General features: G+C 39.0%; 1 protein-coding gene across 3 annotated transcripts in view; it reads right to left on the bottom strand.

Annotated features, from left to right (window-relative positions):
• The window catches only part of LOC127633597 (pro-neuregulin-3, membrane-bound isoform-like), a 207,940-nt gene extending 197,663 nt beyond the window's left edge, over positions 1-10,277 (bottom strand). For all 3 annotated transcript variants that reach the window (XM_052112812.1, XM_052112813.1, XM_052112814.1), the window contains exon 1: positions 8,451-10,277. In XM_052112812.1, coding sequence (XP_051968772.1) covers positions 8,451-9,300 — 850 coding nt within the window. In that variant the 5' untranslated portion in view covers positions 9,301-10,277. The remainder of the gene's footprint in view (positions 1-8,450) is intronic.
• Between the last annotated feature and the right edge of the window lie 5,645 nt (positions 10,278-15,922).

Below are 15,922 nucleotides of genomic sequence, written 5' to 3'. Positions count from 1 at the left end.
AAATTAAGCCCATTCATAAATGAATGCTTAGAATTACCAGCCTTTTTGAATTATAAGCAAATGAGGGATATGAGGGAATGTATTATCCTTCATTAAAAATATCTGCTTAAAGTATTGATGAGAATATTCCATATGCCCTTTTTAGTTTAGTCCGGTAAATGGTCTGCACTTATATAGAGCCTTTTTAACCTTAGAGGTATTCAAAGCCCTTTACACTGCATCTCATTCACCCACTCACGCACACACACACACACACACATATCAATGACGGCAGAGCTGCCATGCTAGGCACTAGCCTGTCATTGGGAGCAACTTGGGGTTTAGTGTTTGCCCAAGGACACTTCGGCATGTGGAGTCATGTGGACCGGGAATCAAACCACCAACCCTGCGATTAGTGGACAACCCACTCTACCACCTGAGCCGCCCCATCTGGATTGCGTATCATTTGTAATTGGTTAAAAGCAAGACCTTTTGAGGCTTCAGTGAATAACTTGATATAAGCTCAAGGTTAGAGACATTCATGGTTGAGCAGATGAAAATTCTATTTTCAAAGCAACGGTCAGAGGCCATCCCTAACGAGATGAAACATGGGAACGATTCTAAGGGCACACAACAATTCCAGTAGGATTGTTGAAAATCCATTAAAATTAATTTAATGTATGTTACATCACTAAAAAAACAACTCATCCACAAATTGTTCTATTTCTGCTGCCCATTCGGAGACTGAACTGGTGAAGCAAGTTCATGCGGTGAGTGAGTTTCGTATACAAGAAAGATACACAAATCTGTTCACCAACAAAGAAAAGGAAGAAAGAATGAGGAGGCCAGAAGCATTGTAGAGGCACAATGTATAACCTTGTTTCTAAGAAAGATCTGTAATTAAACAAGTTATGTTCACAGTAACAAAGAAGTTAAGAAAAATCCAGGTCAAGAAAAATGATGGTTTAACACTCCTCCAAATCCTTGATTTTTTTTCTCACATCACATGAAAAAAAAAAAAAAAAAAAAACTGTTTATGAGAGCTAGCTTTTTACTTTAATGGAAAAATGCATTTAGTTAAAAAAGAGATAAGTGTTTCGTAGCTGTTTAACTAAACAAACCATTTTAAAAATGTCAAACCCTCTAGAGGTCATTTAAATAATTTAAATTATTATTGCTATGTTTTATGTTTAAATATATGGTTGTATTGATGTTCGTAATTAACTTGTATCTGTAATTCTGCACCTGTTGGTGTGGACTGTGCTATTATACATTATTATACAGTATGTCACAGCAATAGGGGCTGGCGAGTTGAGTTCAAGTTTGTAAATGTATATGATTTAATGACCACTTCGTTATTTTTATTACTTTTTAGTTGTTTTTTTTTTTTGTTTTGTTTTTTGAGTAGTTAGTAATTACTAATGTTTTTAGAGTAATTTACCAAGCACTGATCGTGTCATATCTTTAAAGCAATTTAGAAGCATTTTTGGTTTTAAGATGAAATGATTACCAATTCTATGATCCACATCCTAATCTGGAAGAAAGATACAACCTTTACATTACTCAATCCCGTGACAACAATTTAGTCAAACTTAGGTTAACTGCAACATGCTAAAATGTTATAATCAATTAATAAAACATTGGCTAAAATTACATTTGACATACTAAAGCTACAACATGAGCACATCAGTTTATGTAATGCAACTAAAATAAAGAGAAAGAAGCCACTTGAAACCAATTATAAAGATAAAAGTATAGTAATAACACTGAAGAACAGAAATGAAGAGACAAAATAATATATATAAGAGAATATTGATGAGAAATATTGAAAAATTAAAATTGCAATATTGCTGGGATAAGAAAATGACTTGAGCGGGGTTCAGACTCAGGTCGCTCACACAGAAGCACCAGTATGTACAGTCCAACAGGCCAATCCCATGTGTGAACTTTACTTAAAAAGAGGTAACAGACCAAGAGCATTTACAGTCAGGGGGCCCATAAGTCCTTTCTATGGCCCTGGCAATGGTCAAGCCATTTTTCTCCAGTCTAGGTGGGTGAAGCAGAGCACTAGAGTGAGCCTGCAAAGCTCCATCAAAATGCAGTCATCTGACAGCACCTGCACTCCCAGCAGGCCAGCGCACCAAACCTAGCTGGAGAGGAGTTCCGGATTAAGGGGAATCTCCAGCTATAAACACATCAGGCAACATTCTTCTCTAAGTACTTTCACCCTCCTATATCATGGGAGTTCCAAAACAGCAGTTGGAGAAACCCTAAATCTCACTTAAATCTATGCTAATCTATCCATTCCAGGGCAAACTGATAACTTGCATTCTGCTTTGCATAAGCGTCATTGAATGCAGAGGATATGTGCAATAACTGAGCTGTAATCCCCTTTACATTGCCATTGCAGTATGCAATAATATCATGTCCAGTGTTGGGTGTAATGCATTACCAAGTAATTAATTACTGTAATTAAATTACTTTTTCATTGTAAAAAGTAAAGTATGGGATTACTCTTAATTTTTCAGTAATTTAATGACAGTTACTTCTGATGTAATTGTTTTAAATACTGTATAGACTATAGAACAATTGTATATAAAACAAAGTGAATTTAAAATTTAAATTTAACGTCTAATGTAAAAATACATGTTTTCTAATTTAATGCAGCCCCCTTAAATTATTTGGCCAGTTCATGAATAAATTATTTTAAATTATATGATTTATTTGAAATAATTTAAAGAACAGTTTCATGTATATCTTTGTATTTTTCATCTGGTCGAGGTTGATAAGGGTTTTAGAAAGTAATTAGTAATAAGTAATGTAATAACTTTTCAGACAGAGTAATTAGTACAGTAATCTTATTACACTGTAGAAGATGTAATTAGTAGTTAGTAATTAATAACTTTTTTAAAGTAACTTACCAAAACACTGATCATGTCATAACTTGTCAGAGAACAAGATGTTCCAGCCCATGGATGAATGGATGAATCATGGTGGGAAAGGCAATAAGAGACCAAAGATGACAAGATCAACATAAGATGTGTGGATTCATGGGATGAGATTAATTTGGGCTGGTGTGACGTATGCTGTTGTCATGATTGTGCAGCACAGGATTTCAGGAAGAGCCAGAGCATTGACACTGTACTGAACTAATTATAGCTTGCTGCAGCCTGGGTTTACTTCACAACAATCTGATTTCCACATTAACTGTCTTGAATAGAACAAAATGGCTGGTCACCAGCATGTGTTGTGTTTTGGGAACTAGTCCTAATAATGGGATGCTTGTGCATTTGCTGGTGCCCCCACCAGGGTGCTTAACCTGCAATAATTCCTTGGTCAACTTGCATCATTACACATACCATGATCAGCAAAACAAAAGAAAAAAAGGGGAAAAAAGTATTTTTGATTCTTGTTTTTCAGGGAAAGAATATCTCATCATCCTTAAAACAAAATGAGTTTACTTGAGTACCAAACTTTCATAAGATAATTAGCCATTAGAAAATGGTTATTTGGTAAATCAATTTGGTGAGATGTTAGTTAGAAAAAAAAATTAAAAATTCAGTCTACAAGTCAACCAAACCAGTGTTCTGCTGGCAAAAAAAAAGAAGAAAAACAAAAAGAAAGTGGCTTGATGGTCCTTCAGCTAGTGTTGTGGAGCTTTTTTTTTACCTAGCATAATTGTAACTAAAAATGGCATATATTTCCATACAATTAAGGTGCTCCCTTTAAATTCCTTTCACTTTTTAAAAGAGGCCTCATCAATTATTCACACTTCCTGCCTCATATGTTCTACATGTTTTTCTTTCTATGCATTAATATTTCATTCTTTGCTACAACATCCGTCCCCCAAACTCTTCCCACTTCCCAGCAGACATTTTGTCCACATACTGTAACTCACACAGTGACATTAAAGAAGTCTAAGATGGCCTTCACTGCTGCTTACTGCAACTACACATCATGGCATTGAAAATGTCATGCCACATCTTGTGAATAAAAAGTCATCCAATCTAGAAGATAAAAGCTACTAAGTATGGTACTTTATTTTAAAATGGCATGGGAGATATCATTAGCTACCCAAGAAGTGTGAAAAGTTTCTCCTGAAGGTTTGTCTCTCACTCTCCAAATCTCCTGGTTTGTGATTGGTGGTTGAGATTGTGTGACTATCCTGTTGCTGGTATCAGGGGAGAGCAGTGTGGCAGCAGCAGCTGGAACAAGCTCCTCTTGACCCAGGCTAAAGCCCGGCTGACCTCCCTAGAGATGGCACTAAATGGATTTCTGTCTCTTTACCATTAATCCCGGTGTTTGATTTTATGGTACACCTTCCCCACTGGAGCTGCAGGAGTTGAGGCATGCACAGCACTTGAGTGTATACTACATGTAAGTATTTCAAAATGATTAATCACCACATCAGTGCTGTCTCTGCCTTGATCTGAAAAGCCTTCTATTTTAGCAGCTAGATGGTGATTTTCTGGCTATTTCTTTTGCCTGGCTTTTGCCTGACTTGTTTCCTGTCTCTCTCCCAATGCAGCTGTTGTTTCATACAGGGTTGGATTGGTAATCTGGCATACCGGGCATTTTCCCGGTGGACTGACGCACTTTGGGTCCAATCAGGGGTGGACTGGCCATCGGGAGAACTGCGCCGGCCACGAAACCCTGAACCCTGAGCCACGATAAGCTGAAATGAGCTGCAGCGTTATGCAGAACGGGCCACAAAACAGCGCCGCGATGTGCCGAAGGGGGCAGCAATATGCAGAAAAGGACAGCAGTTTCTCTTCTCAATCCACCCCTGGTTTCATACCTAACAGAATCTGCTCAACCATGCAGGCTTATGTCTGTGCCACAAAAGGTTTGCATGGAATCATAATGACGTGTCACAGAAGAAGCTTCCCCACCCCCAAAGGCAGATAGCCAGCTGCATTTAGAGCCCCAGCCACCCACTGCCACACAGGAATTAATGAGGCTTGACCCCTGAGAACCCCCCCACCGACAGAGACAATCATAACAACCAGAAAAACCAGGCATGAAGAGAAAATGAGAGAGAAAAGGAATGGAGCAAGACAGAGATAGAAGAGAACAGAGTAAAGAGAGAGTGGAAGAGAAGGAAGGAGAAACAAGTGAATGAGATGGAGGAGGAAAGAAAATAAAGGATAATATTAGAGTATGAAATGCAAAGGCGGAGGATGCTATGCGTCAGGGTGAAGAAATGCATTCAGAAGGTAGAGAGATGAGCAGCTCAGATTTCAGTGCTGCTGCTAATGGATGGCTGCATGTCATCCTTCAGAACAATGGGATAATAATGCGAATACAATATGAATGAGAGATACTCTCTCATTGGGGTGATTTTAAAATTATGTTAGTGTCTTGCTGATTCAATTGGGTTCCTATGGAATATACAACAGTGTCTCTCCCAATGCATTACCATACAAATCCCACCAAAACATTAGATCATTTTGCATTTGTAAAGATGAATGCGTTTGCACATGACCACTACCAGTGCATTTCATCATGTGCTCACCCTGTATATCCTCAGAGAAAAGTCCAAGCAGGGGTGGAACGGACATGTATTATATTATGCAGTGATGCATTACCCGACACAACATTGCAGAGCATATTCAAAATCCAACTTACAGCCAAATACTCTTTTCCATTGGTCATTTATTTTCAGAAAAATTAATTCAGCTTGGTTTAGCAATGACATCCTGATATAAAAAAAATAAAAAACACTGAACATTTTCTAATTTTCCAGTAAAAATATCTAAACATCCTTCTACAACAAAATCAATTTACTTGAGATTTAAATGACATAATATTTTAGGTCTTGTTTTAGAGAAATCAAAAAAATTATAGTGAGGTTTTAATGCTAAAAACATTTTGTAAATGGACCTTATTCACAGTTGTACCATATTGCATTGTTGGCGCTACTGTGAATAGCAAACTATTCACATTCTATTGGTCTAGTGGGTAATAATGTTAAATTAATGGGAATAGTAGAGCTTGTTTTCATAGAAATCTAAGAAAATGCTTTGAGTTTTTTGCACTTAAAACAAGAAGAAGAAAAAAAAATTAAATGGGGTAAGAAAAAATTTATTAATTCAAAGGGAAAACATTTGTTCCCATGTTTTAAGGAAAAACAACACTATATTTGATTAGATTTCTCTGAAAACAAGACTTAAGTATATATATATATATATATATATATATATATATATATATATATATATATATATATATTATGCCATTTTGCTTCTCAAGTAAATGTATCTTGTTCTATGGATGTTTATATATTTTTAATGGAAAATAAGACAAAATACTGAGTAAGAAAATTATTTATGCAGTTAAGATCAGCTTAGGCTAGGATTTCCATGCTGTTCCAGGTGCTGGTTTGGTTCTAGCATAGCTGGACAGGTATAACCATGTTTCTCACAAGAAATTATGGTTTGCCAATGATGTCTTGTTGGTTAAGCTAGTTAAAAAAGCCTGGTTGGGACACCAGTTCACCAGCATTCAAATCACAACATATGCTGGTCTTTTCAACACTGAACTGGCTTATTTCTTTGATGCAGAACCAAATCTAACCTTCAACCATCTCATCAATGTCTCATATTATGTTATTTAAATTTGAACAAAATAATGCATGCAACACCCTTGCAGAGCCCTGTACACAGTTCAGAAGCACATTAATGCAGGAATGTCATAAAGACTTCAGCTCTCTGTCCAGTGATCTCTGATTGGCATGTCACAGGATGGAGCACAGACACTGCCAACACATTAATAAATGAGAAATGCAGCCATGTGGTCTGCATGAACTCTGAAAGTATGCATGCCTTCTGCTTCTCTTGCCCTAGGTTCAAGGCAATCTTTGCCCCTCATCCGCATTCGAACCAGGTAACTTTTTCTCTGCGCTACAGAACATTGACTACACCGAGAAAGAGAAAACGTGGGGTATTAAATTATAAATTAGCTTCTCTTTAAACAAGCTATTTTCTTACTGTTGACTATGGTGTTGGATCAAGTATACACATTCACACATAACTGTAAAAACATTTTTTAAATTCAATAAAAGTCAGCCGTGATGACATTGCTGCCCTAGGGCATAAATACACAGATTATGACTGTTTTCATCATAAAACACACAAAGGAAGGTTAACTGCAATGATTCTTATGCCATAAACCTTGCAGTGATCTCCAAAACACAATTATTGGGAAAGCTGTGGGAGCAGTAATGTGAAAATGCATTTAAGCTATCGCTGTAAGTGTCTTCTCATTCTGAGGGGCTGTTTAAAGTCGCTGGACTGGATGACATTCAAACTCCACGCTGTCTAATTGATGCTGACGGATTTGATTAGAAAATAAATCAAATTAGCATGCAGACTAATTCTAATTCCTCACTGCAGCTCACATAAATAAAGGCCTAGTTCTATTTTTGAGAAAAAGTACAAGTATATTTTTACACTCATTGATTTAACATGAATCAAACCAGGATTTTGTCTGGGTATCACTGTTTCAGATGAATTCACAGGATTCATGAATGAACTAAGAGAGATTATTATTATAAAGATGTACATTGACATACTCGCAAACACATACATTGCAATGCTCACATATTTATAATCTGGGAAAAGGCTTACCCAAACAAGGTTCACTTCTCTTTTTCTCTCATTTTCATTTTTCTCTAGTGTGCATGTGTGTGTATCTATGTGTACACACTCTCAGTGTGATTGTCTTAGTGTGTAGCCACTGTCTCAAGTCTACCTGTCTTACCTTTAGCAGTACTCATATCTGTACTTATCTAAATGGAATCTCCACCCTGCGACCTGATCTCCACTGACAAGACGAGAGCAGCAACCTCTCTAGCTCTACACTTCCTCTTTTGCCTTCTATTTGTCTATCTCTATTTCCCACTCACCTTGTGCATCTGTTAACTGTGGGCCAACTCTGTATCAAACACAATCTCTCTTTCTAACAATACCCTAGACCTGCTTAAAATGGGAGAACATGCTAATGCCACAGGAAGAAAATAAGATGCAACACTGGGAGTAATTTCTCCTGAAAACCGATATGAAATACATAAAGCAAGTGAGCAGACCTTTGTCCACATGACCCAGAGCAGATAAAGGCAGAGATAGAAAACTGTCTCCTATGTTCTTTCTCATTACCATGCAGAACTAATGAACTCAGCAGCACGAGCTCTATTACACTGCCTGACTGCCTCTTTTGTAACACTGAGCAAAGAGCTAGAATGTGTATCTTCCTTGATGCACATAAAATTTGTGAAGGGTGTTATTACCCTTACATCAAGTGGTTTAGACTACAAAAAAAAATGCATAAATACGTTCTGTAAAACCATGTCATTTTAATTTAGGCTAATAACAAACAAAAAGACAAACTGGAACAGCACTTACACGTTAGCATATATGCAGACCCACATCCATGCATGTGTACAATCAAAATGTTGAGATGATCACACTTACGGGTCCTGAAGCGATGATGTGGACGAGTAGGCTTTGTGGAAGGGCTTTTGGAGGAGCGTCCATGATTCCAGCGCTGACTGGGCTTGGAGGGAGATGCAATGGTGGAGGTTGGCTGGGCTGCTTGGGTAGTGGTTGTGCCTGTTGTCGAGATGGTCATTGTTTTACTCGTGGTCATACTTGGCGGCCCGGCCCGTGCAGATGGAGATGCATTTCGGCTCCCACCCTCCCCGTTGGGTTTTTGGACAGTGGTACTGCGTGGCGTTACCTCCTTGCCACCTGGTGGGTCAAGACTGGTGGCTCTTGTGGTGGTGTTGGTCACTCGTGTTCCCACTCTGTTATGCAGGTGTGGGGCTCTGTTTCCCGAGCTTCCCCCTAGTGCCCCACCCCCTCCTCCACTGCTGCTACTGCTACTGGCCGTGTGGTTTGAGGACTGCCCAAACCGAGTCCTTTGCACTGTACCTGTGCCCTCAGCTGCTCGTGTTGCCAAACTAGGAGCCGCTGAGGGTGCAACGGAAATTGCAGATGTGGAGCCATTGGGACCTTTGGGAAGGGCACTGGGTTTAGATAGGAAAATGGGGTCTTGTCCGATGCGATTGGCATCCACCAGGTCAGTTGGGATGTAATCCTGCACTGAGCCCACTACAATCCATTTAAGAAGCATCAGGCTGAGGCCCAGGCCTACAAAGCCCATCATCAGGGGCACTACGCAAAGCCATGTCTGCTGGCGGGGCCACACCGCACAGGGACCACAGCGGAGGGGCCCTGGGGCCCGGGGGGAGGCTTGTTCAGCCCCGGGCTCCTCCAGGATCATGGTCTCCATGGTGGCCCCTAGTGCCGTTCTCTCACTCATGCTTCTGGAGTTCAGGGCCCAGCCAGGAAGCAGCACAAGCAGAGGAGGGGGCTGGGGAAGGAGCCAAGACTAGGCATCTCATTAATATTCATTTAACGCTCATCCACAGCTACAGATACATGCAATACGGACTGCTCATACAAATAGCATGGCAAACATCAGCTTTTACATGAACACGTAAGTATTAATTCTATAGAATATGGTACAACAAACCCAAGCCCAAAGAAACAAATAGTCACGTCCACGCACACACACACACACCTACACATAAACACACGCACTCAGTCAGGAACCAAAGAAGACTGGGTTTAGGGGGGTAGGCATGTTCTGGGAAAAAAGCCTCTGATTAGTTCAGCTTCTATAAAAACAATAGTAATTCCCAAGATGCTCCATATAGGGTGGGGGGAAAAAAAGAGCAAAAACAAAGTTTACGAACAGAGATGCAGATCCGTCGGTTATTTGTCTGGAGTCAAAATAATTTTTTGTTAATCCTTGAATGTTTGAGGACCGAGGACAGCTCCCTGCTGCAGATCTTCTTCTCTCACAGCTGCATTAACGCATCGGTCGTCGCGTCTGGCGCAGCCCTGCCTCTGTATATGTGCGTGTGAGTGTGTGTGTGGGGGGGAGCTCAGGTAGCGGCAGAAGCACAGCTCCACTCAAGGGACAGCACTGTGTCTTTCTCTCTCCCCAGACACGGCACTTTGTCTCTAACTACGCAGCTCGGATCTTCCGTACTGTTTCTCCAGCGGTGCTTCAGTTGACTCAAGCAGCCGGTAATCCACACTGCAGGAAAGAACAGCTGGGCGAGAAGAGAATGATGCACAGTGATCAGGCAGAGATGGCTGCGAGGGTTAAATCCATCTGATCCCTTTTCACATTCCCTGCCCTTAGTTCTCCCTTTCAGTCAGTGCACATCCGAGCCTCTACTTCACATCCGTCAGTGCAGCAGAATTCAATGGCAGTTCTGTCTCCGAGCTTGCTGCATTCCCACACTGAAAGACTCAGACCTTGGCAGAAAAACAGGCATACAGAGTACAAGTGAGGCAGGAGAGAGAGAGAGAGAGAGAGAGAGAGAGAGAGAGAGAGAGAGAGAGAGAGAGCAAGCGATAGAATGCGCGATGGAGGAAGAGTGAAGGTGAGTGGGTGAGCATGAGATGGGGAGAGAGAGAAAGAGAGGGGAGGGGTGGAGGAGAGAGAACGCTGCTCTGAAAATGGATATCTCTGCTTTCTTAGAGGCTGCAGTGTGTGTATCAGAGATATTGTATGACTGATGCTAGCTTTAATGCTAGCTTAAAATTTCTTGAGCAGCAACTTTTTTCTTTTTTGTCTTCTTTGTCTACATAAGTCCAGACTGACAAACAGCCACTTTTCTGTGCTTCTACATGTGCTTGCATGTGAAAAGACAGGGAAGAGAAGGAAGAGTTTTTGATGATGAATGATCTGGCTCGATTTTGGGGGAGGCTGGGGAAGTAATGAAAAGAAAAATGAAGAAAGAACTAGGGAAGGAGGAGCAGAGAGAAAGAACAAGAGATTTCCTGCAGTAGTTCTGCCAGCAGGAGTTATAAAAAAAAGAGCATTTCTTGCAATGTAGTTAAAATACCCATAGACTCCACGTCTTACAGAAACATCTGTAGGTGCCCCAGGGACAGTGTGAAGACAGGTATGTAGTGAGGAGTTCAGTCTTGCAGTGTATTGGTGCAAGAGTAGGGTGACCAGATTTAATGAATAAATGGGAAAAATACTATGATAAAAAATATGTTTTACCTACAGCCAACAAGTATTTGAGATTGGGATGTATCTGAGACCAAGGATGGGATGGTAATAAGTTTTCTCAGGCAATCAAATGCTAAAGATATATGTTGTGTCAGGAATCAGTAGAGGCAGGACCCAAATGCAGAGTGAAAAAACAAAAAGGATTTATTGCACCAAAAAGGCAAAAACCAATATATATATATATATATAAAATAAAAAAAAAGCAGTCCAATGCAGGCTCTCTCTGCAGCGGGACTGGGGCAGATGAAAAAGGACCAGAACCGTCTGGAACCGACAGAAACAGCGATAAGACTCAACACTAAAATGGACATAAAACAAGACGAACTGTCACTGGACAGCACACAAAAGGAGACTAAAATGGGGAAGGAAAACAAACAGGTTAACAAGCAGGGAAGGTGAGACAAATAAACTAATAATGGGCAAACAAGAAGGGGGCTATGACGCAAGAATGAGAGACATGCAACAATACAGAAACAAACGTGACATAAGATGACATCGCACCAATAACAGACAGAACATGAGCGTCCAAATCCGGACAAGTCAGGATCCAGACACCATGCTCTGAGCATGAAACATTAGACAAACCAAGGAGTGCATGACAGGGAACTAACAACCAAAGCCATGTGCTTACACAAAGACAGAAATGAGGCACAAGACAGACACAGAACAATGATGCCTCGACTCTGTAACACAAAAAGCCAGACTGACAGATTGACAGGATCATGTCTAGATACAATGTTCCTAAAAACATTTAGCAAAAGTTTGTTTGTTCCAAATAAAAATATTATTAATAGGTCTATAAATTGAGGAATTTTCCTAAAGGAATGGAAGACATCCCTACCAATTTTTTAAAATTGACATCCATTAGAGATTAACTAACTATTAACTGTAGCACAATCAGTATATTGCCTGTTGTCTTGAAGGTTATCGAAAAGCTACTTACCGATCATTTTAGCAGCAGCCCTTTTAGATTACATCCCAAGTATTGTGGCTTTAGAGTCAGTCACTCAACAGAAACTGTTAGTTCACCCAAAAATCTAAATTTTCTCATGATTTACTTACCTTTAAGCCATCCCAGATATGTATGACTTTCCTTCTTAAGCAGAACCAAAAATAAGATTTTTATAAGTTCATTTCAGCTCTGTTTGTCCTTACGATGCAAGTAAACGGGTGCCATCAGGCAGCTGGCTGTTTGATGGTCCAAAAGTCACATTTAGATGGCATAAAAGTAATCCACATGACTCCAGACGATCAATTAATGTCTTCTGAATCATGAGATCATTTTCATTTTTGGGTGAACTAACCCTTTATTTCTAAATTGGATAAGGGTAGACTTGCTGGAGCCAGATTTCTAGATCAAGGAAGGCCTTAGACATTGTTGTTCAAATGTCCTTCTTACGAAGCTGTAAATGTTCAACTTTTTACCCAAGGCAAATAAGTGGATCATACCTGGACACAAGTGTTCAGAAAGTAAAGTTAATAGAGAGCTATCACCGGCCTTTCAATGTACCCCAGGGATCCATTTTCGGACCTCTCTTGTTCATTCTATATATCAATGACTTGCCCACTGTTTGCAGTGAATGTTAGGTGCAGATGTTTCACAATATACTGTGGTTTATGTATGGTATAAGCAAAGACTAAACAACATGCCACCTTTAAAAAAAACTGCAGTGATGGCATGTATTACACAATGGCTCAGTGATTCCTTTCTTCACTTCAATATACAGTGTATAGCTGATAGTTTGTATTTTTATAAGAGACAAACTGATGATACTAAACCAAGTATTTATGTCTTGGGAAAAAAGTTGAAAGTGGTTTCACGTACCTTAGTATTACTGTGGATTTTAACCTTACATTCAAAATGCATGTTAACCATGATTTTAAGGTACCAGTGAATGAGTGATAAGTTTTACAATCCCTTATGTGAATAGGCAGCATATTCCAGGACTAACTTGCTCTCACTGATAAACTGAACTGTCTAGAGATGACCTAGACAGTGAAATAAATTAAATACAAGTTGAGAATCTGTAAATATAATTAATTTAGCCCATCTCAATAGATTATGAGAAGAGTGACAATGATGATATCTATAGCTTCTCGTCAAGCACCTTGACAACCCTATAGAGTATTAAGAGTTACACACAGGTCTTGAGCCCTGCTTGTTAAACAATATGTCAAGTATGGAATAATCATTACATTACATTGTTGAAATACAATGTTGCTGCCTTTGTAGTCGAACAGGGTCTGTTCAAAAACCTAGTTAGCAACTTCCAGAGGCAGCACTTTAAGACATCATAGGTACGCTCCCGATGTGAAGGCTGTTCCAAAAGCTAGGTATCTTAATTCTGCTACCTTCTAAGATATCTTGTTTTGGCCAAATTCTAAGGTATCGTAATATGTATTCTTCCCTGTGTAGGCGATCCCAGAATGAAACGCGATGAGCTCGTGGAAAAATTAATCCAAGATGGCAGAAAAAAGCGAGATAAATTTGGATAATCGATATACTTATAATTCATTAACTACTGAAAAGTATCTATAATAACAGTTTAAAATAACACAAAACCAACTATTTTACCAAAAATGTGTGCGTGCTGTGCATATTTATGCTCAATAGAAGATTTTGTTGTTTCTGTTGTGTCACCTGTATTGAAATCAGATGTTATAATCACAAGTCTCTTGTGTGCTGCTCGTGAGGAGAGCACTTTAAATGATGCAAGGAGCTGCCATCTATATGTAGGGTGTTCCAAATCAAAGTCTCTTATAAGGCATAATTTCAGTAAGGATGCTGCCATAGAAGAGAGCTGCCTATGTAGGCAGGAGACAGGGAGGCAGCTCACTAAGTTTTGGAACAGACTCACAATCTCTAATATAATCTAAATTTGATAGATATAATTTTGTTATGTTTATAACTTTCTTAAAGAAAATCAGTGTGGTCATGCTCTATAACTGTAAGCAAATGTGAACAAACATGCTTCATATATTGCCATTAATGTATGCTTACATTATACTGTTTTATGATGTATATTTTCACTCTCGTTATAAGTAGCATATTTTTATTCCAGTTTTTTATTTATTTATTTATTTAATTTTATGTAATCTAAATCTAAATTGAATAAAGTAAAAAACAAAATCAGTAACCAAGACGACTGAAAAAGTGGGTGGCACTTTAATCCTCTATTGTAAAGAAACTTTACAATAGCATTCCTTCTCTCCATTATCATCCTTGTCAAAACCACAAACAACAGAGATAGTCACTAGAAGGGCATTGAGGATCCTTAACTTTAAGTCAATAACCCTAAATCCTAAAACAGGGACATATCTAAAAAAAATTGCAAATTGCTGTTATACTGGGATGCGCCTCGAAAACTGGGATGTCTGGTCGCCCTACAAGAGAATACCACAAAGTACATAAAGTACACACAACCACAGACACCTATCATTTGCCCCACAAAAGGTTAAAGCCCTCATTCAAGCAGATCCCTCTGTAAACAATCAATAATAGCCTTTATCAGGCCCTTTCCTCTGAGGGGCACTAGACTGTAAACACACACCAAACGTGAGCCTTACCTAGGGCGTATTTGGACACTCTCATGCTCTGATTGACAGCACTAGATTGACATGGGAGGACAACAACTCTGCAGCCAAGGGACAATTAAATGCGCGGTGACCTCATATAGCACCTCTTCTAATAAGGTAAGATGAAATGGTGAGGGTGAGATAGAATATAGTGCGAAACTAAGATTAAAAGAGACATAGATGCCTTTATCTTTCTCAACTAGAGTACCGAGGGAAAACAAAAGAGTGATTGATGGGGCTAGAAAAAGCCAGAAAGAAAAAGGCAGGTACATCAGGAGAGACAAAAATTCCACAAATGGAGCAGATTCTTATGTGCAAGATGCAAATATTTACATCTTACATAACGCAACACAGTGTTATCCTCAACACTAGATGACAGCATGACAATAAGGCATTCAATAGCACAGAAATTCTCCATTCTCCTAAAGAAGCATTACTTTAGAGCTGGCATTATTTACAGAACAACATTGAACCCTTTTGTGTCTCAGTAAAAGCAACATGGACTGTGTAACAGCATGAGAAAATATTTCCAATGTATTGGATCTCTCTACCCCTCTACAAAGTAAATAAAACCAACACCACTAGAATAATCATTGTAAAAGACAGCAGTGTCAGAAAACTCTATATCTAAACATTTATTTGTGAGGTATCTCATATATATTTAATAGTGAATTGCTCCTTATAATTCTTGAAAAATACATTCAAAGAGTGAGCTATTAAAGAAATGCATTCCTCTGTTGAGTTAATATCTTATTACTCTTTGCAAGTGTGTAATCTCTTTTTACTGGTCATTTTTTTTAGTTATCTTTGGATTCAATGACCTTGATGGCAGGCATTCCCAGGAAGGGCCTTCCCAAAAAAACTACTGTGACAAGGAGGAGGGCGTGGCCAGGCCATAACAATGCATGAAAATTTTTGTCATCACATACAACCGTCTATCGTAAGGCAACAGATAAAAATACAATATTGACAGCAGATACCTGTAGTTACCATCCAACTCCCCTTAAGAAAAGCTTCACAGACTTCAATGCATTCGTAATACCAACAGTGAGTTTAATGAGCAAGCCAATTTACTTATACAATGATTCAGAGATTCAGGGATATCCGGAAACTCAGTTAAGGTATGCTTTAGATACAATTATTAAATTACATAGAAACACTCTTTTATTTGCACAAAAACCTACCCCCAAACAGAAGACAAAAATGTCAGTAAACTGTACATTAACATACAATGATAATAGCGATACAATTAACTCTGTAATATATAAACATT

Source organism: Xyrauchen texanus, chromosome 40 (genome assembly GCF_025860055.1).
Source record: "Xyrauchen texanus isolate HMW12.3.18 chromosome 40, RBS_HiC_50CHRs, whole genome shotgun sequence".
NCBI classification, from domain to species: Eukaryota; Metazoa; Chordata; class Actinopteri; order Cypriniformes; family Catostomidae; genus Xyrauchen; species Xyrauchen texanus.
This window is presented reverse-complemented; position numbering and strand designations above follow the sequence as displayed.